We start from the raw sequence: 4,352 nt of genomic DNA on the forward strand, positions 1-4,352 counted from the left end.
AATTAGAGTTACAATGTATATATACATATATAAATTTGCATTTTTTGCCCTTTTTAACAATACTTCATTCAGTTGCTGCTCTCTTATTTGCTGCTGCAACAAAACAATTTCCCTCACAGGATTAATGAAGTATTTCTATTCTATTCTGTTCTAAACCTTACAAGACATAACTACAAAAGGTAAAACTACAGCCAAACGCTTGAGATTGTATGTAATTAACAGGCATCAAAAGAGGAATCGAGCAGTTTGGAGCCTCCACTGAATGGGAACTGATATCTGATCCTCATTCATACCACTGGAGGCTCCGTGCAGCTCCTGACAGAGCAGCTCTCACCATGTTATGTTTGAGGATTCTCTGGACCACAGGAGTGAACACTTCAATCACGACCATCGACCGCGGCCGCTCCCGACAGTGCTGCAACACACAGGAGCGCCCGTCAACAGGAAGCGCTTTTAAATGCTTACAACCATTATTCTTTACTACAGAAACCAAAGGCTTCACCTCACCTTACAGAAGAACTCACACAGGTCAGGTGGTGGGTGGTTGTTTTCCAGAAGAGGAGCGATGGCCTGAACACACACACACACACACACAGAAAGATGGATGAACATTTTCATATCCTCTCTTTTATTTATCCTGGCTGGAAGCCAGCAGTAGATCTGGGCTGTCAGGTGCAGGAGACTTTTAAATATAAGCTCAAAGGAGAGCGACAGACATCTCTCAACATTAAACTCTTCTGTTCTGCCCAGATACAGCCATGTGGACGTCAACAGAAACAACCACAAACACGCAAATACACAAGTTCAACATGAACAAATTCACCAGAATCTGTATTTTTCTTCAGTTTAAAGATCAAAACAACAGGAGGCTTCACTCCAGCAAGTCAATGATTAACTTCAGTCTGACATCGAATATCAATTTATCATACTCACCACAATAATGTTCTCATGATCCTGAGTGCTGAGATTAGAGTTCTGCAGGAAGATAAAGAGGAGAAAAATGATTAATGGTGAGCGTGGAGGAACATTAAAAAGTGGAATTTTAGTTTATGGTCAATATTAGGATTAGTCTTTTGTTTAGGTCAGAATAAGAGTTACAATCATTTATAGTTGACAGGGAGGTTCCTGCTTTATACTTAGGATGCACAACAAAATCTGCAAATCATTGTTACTGGTCAATATCTGATTTAAAATGCACAGTCATAATTGCTAGAAATGCTTCTTCTTATTTTGCACAATGAACGAATGAATATTACATACATCTGCTGGTGCAACATCACAAAAAGAGTATGCATAATATAATGTTAATTCCACTACAGACGATACTCGATGATCACTAAAATTAGGTGAGGAAAAAATGTGGATATATCGACCTGTACAATAACTCACCTCTGTCTGTGCTTTAAACTCCGGTCTTAGCTCCATGTCACTCTGCACTGCTGACTTTATTTATATTTATATTTATTCAGATACTGTTCCGCACTTTACACATGTATATATGTATATATGTACAGTCTCTTAGTTTTTTTTAGGTTTTTTTAAGCATATTCCTTTATATTCTATTAATAATGTGTGCTCTTTATTCTCTGTTCTTACTGTATGGCGCTGCTACATCCCAATTTCTCAGTTTTGAGATCAATAAAGTACATCTATCTATCTATCTATCTATCTATCTATATCGGTATCTGTTATCGGCCAAATGAGTTGTTATATATCGGATACCCTAAGAAAAAAAATTCCAATATTGTGCATCCTAATAAGTAATTAAAAAATGTTTAACATTTGCTGCTTTTTGCGTCTCTCTGTTCTATACAATTGTGTGTGTATATATATGTACAGTATATATAGATAGATCAATATAGATATAGATATAGATATATATAGTTTGTATGTTGTTTTTTATGATTTGGATTGGGTTTGTAATAGATAAATAAATAAATAAGGATGAAAGTGACAATAGAAAAGGAAAGATTTAAGGACTTTTCTTGGCTTTTGTGATAATTCTAGGTTTTTAAGACGTTTCTTTTATTTTAGGATGTTAGGGGCTCAGTGAGGACCTGTGTTAGGGGGATGTGGTGGATCCTCCACTGGCACTTTTTTTGATAAACTAGCTCTAATATTATGTTTTTTGCACTCTGGCACCTTATGTATACTAAAAGTGCATGAAGGATTCACAGTGCAAATCACCTGATTTTTATTGTGAATTAGAAAGTTTAGGGGGGGCAAGCAGTACCATACCGGGGACCAAATTTGGCAGTAATCTAGGGGAAGGTCCTCAAAGGTAACATATGCATTAATGTGTGTGTGTGTCTGTGTGTGTGTGTGTGTGTGTGTGTGTGTGTGTGTGTGTGTGTGTGTTTGTCTACCTCAGCCAGCAGGGTGGAGATGATGTGCAGAGGAGCCTGGTGGATGGACTCGTCCTGCAGCGGTGAGGTCAGAGCCATGTCCACGAGCGCCCTGATCTCCTTCAGCACCACGTCCCAGCGACTCGGGTTGTTCAGGACCTTACGGTACTTGTAAATCTTTTTCTGTCAGAAACACAACGCGACACACCCCAAAGTGACGACCAAAACATTAGAAATAATGTTCTGCTCCCGCATTGTGTTGTGAAAGCAGTCACTCCTCTGATATCATTAAGAAATACTTTTCAAAAGTGTGTGTTTGTTCTTGGCTCGTTTCATGTCACCGCTTCTCAAATGCTTGCTGTGTTAATATGAAACATTTATCTTCAAAATGGTGGAGTGAAAGCTCATAAACAGGAAGTGTTTGTGAAGAATCAGGGCGGTGTAAAGTCTACCAGTCGTGATGCTTTTGTTTACACGGGCAGTGCTTTCTAAGCAACAGCTTGAGATCGTTGCTCAAGAAACTGTGTTGAGTGAGAAGGAAATTAAACACAGAAAAAAAAGTAAACCATAGGAAGTAACTGTGAGCTCTGCCGCTCTGAACTGCTTCAGGCATACTTCCTTGTATAGCTTTATTTAGCTCAGCGAGCACAGCATGACTGTGGCACTGACAGGTTTAGAGGTCGGATCCTCATAAAGTCTGTAAAGTGCTTTAAAATGACGCGAGACTGAAGATTCGTAACACAACAAAAAGCCTTCTCTGATGTTTAACATCATCAGTCTACAGTGAACTGCAATATGTGTGGTAATCTTTAAAGAGTTTTGAAAAATAAGGAATGATAAAGCTAACCTACAGGTGTGTGTGTGTGTGTGTGTGGGGGGGGGGGGGGGGGGTGCTGCTTTAATGCGCGTGATGAAACATTAATTAATAGTTAACGACAAACAGAAACCTTACCTTCCACTGCAGGGAGTGAAACCACTGGTCCCTTAAGTAGCTGTTTGCAGCCTGTAGCAACACGCACACACGCACACACACACACACACACACACACGCACACACAAATGATTTGTTAAATGTGATCCCAGAGACAACAAGCGCACAGATAACAATTTTGTGTCATTTGCTCGGGGCCACTCAGTCGATAACATCCTGAAAGAGGAAACAAAGATTTTTGCAACTGTGTGCAAAAGGTAAAATGTTCACTTTTTGTAAGTCATCATTCAATCAGCATTTTCGGTAGCCTCCACCTCTAGTTAGGTTTGGCTACTCACACACTAATGTTACTTTATCTGCTGTGACATGTTAGTCATGAAAAAAATAAGAGTTTTTTGGAGTTTTTGCCATAGAAATAAATAAAGTCAACAGACATTGTACAGGAGAATATCATTCACATTAACAATGTATTATTATAAATTGCACTAATAATATTTTTTATTAACAATCAGACATTATTTTATTTGTTTATTTATTTTATCTGAGGTGTCTTTGAGAATGTGGAGTTCACTGTGCTGTTAAGTTAAAAAAAATCAATAAAATCTCTTTAAAAAACAAACAATGACTCCATGTGTAATATGAAAGTGGCTGCACAAAGTCATGAATGAATCAAGAATTAGAGACTACCACCTGACTATCCACTCCCCCCCAGCTCCATGCAGCATTTTTTTGTCTTTTAGCCCTTTGTTTTGGGGGGTTACACCATAGACATTAAAAAATAATGAACATAGCCACTGTGACATCACCCTTTGTTTGTGGATTCCCATTTCAGCTGTTGCCATCTTGGATTTTTGGAGTCAGAAGTGACCATATTTGGATGAGCAGTTGGAGTTAACCCTTGCACCAGCTTCTGGCTGGGTTAGCACTGTGCATCTGGCGTACAGCTCTGGTTAACTGTGATCAGAGGCGTGATTAAGGAGAAGCCTGGTGTGACACGGGCTACCGCTGAAATATCATTGGCTGCCCCAGGTGCCACTACATTATGATTGGCTTTCTGCGTAGTCTGTTTGAAATGT

The 4,352-nt window shown here is 39.1% G+C and overlaps 1 protein-coding gene across 1 annotated transcript; it reads right to left on the reverse strand.

The window, feature by feature from the left end:
- Nucleotides 1-293: 293 nt before the first annotated feature.
- Nucleotides 294-3,355, reverse strand: LOC121964782 (C-Maf-inducing protein-like; the record flags this gene model as incomplete). Its single annotated transcript, XM_042514971.1, has 5 exons — nucleotides 3,298-3,355; nucleotides 2,367-2,528; nucleotides 934-975; nucleotides 508-570; nucleotides 294-415 (listed from the first exon to the last, which is right to left on the reverse strand). Coding segments are annotated over exons 2-5 (305 nt in total), but the record flags the coding sequence as incomplete, so codon positions are not given.
- Between the last annotated feature and the right edge of the window lie 997 nt (nucleotides 3,356-4,352).

The sequence above is a fragment of the Plectropomus leopardus genome, unplaced genomic scaffold (genome assembly GCF_008729295.1).
Source record: "Plectropomus leopardus isolate mb unplaced genomic scaffold, YSFRI_Pleo_2.0 unplaced_scaffold1716, whole genome shotgun sequence".
NCBI classification, from domain to species: Eukaryota; Metazoa; Chordata; class Actinopteri; order Perciformes; family Serranidae; genus Plectropomus; species Plectropomus leopardus.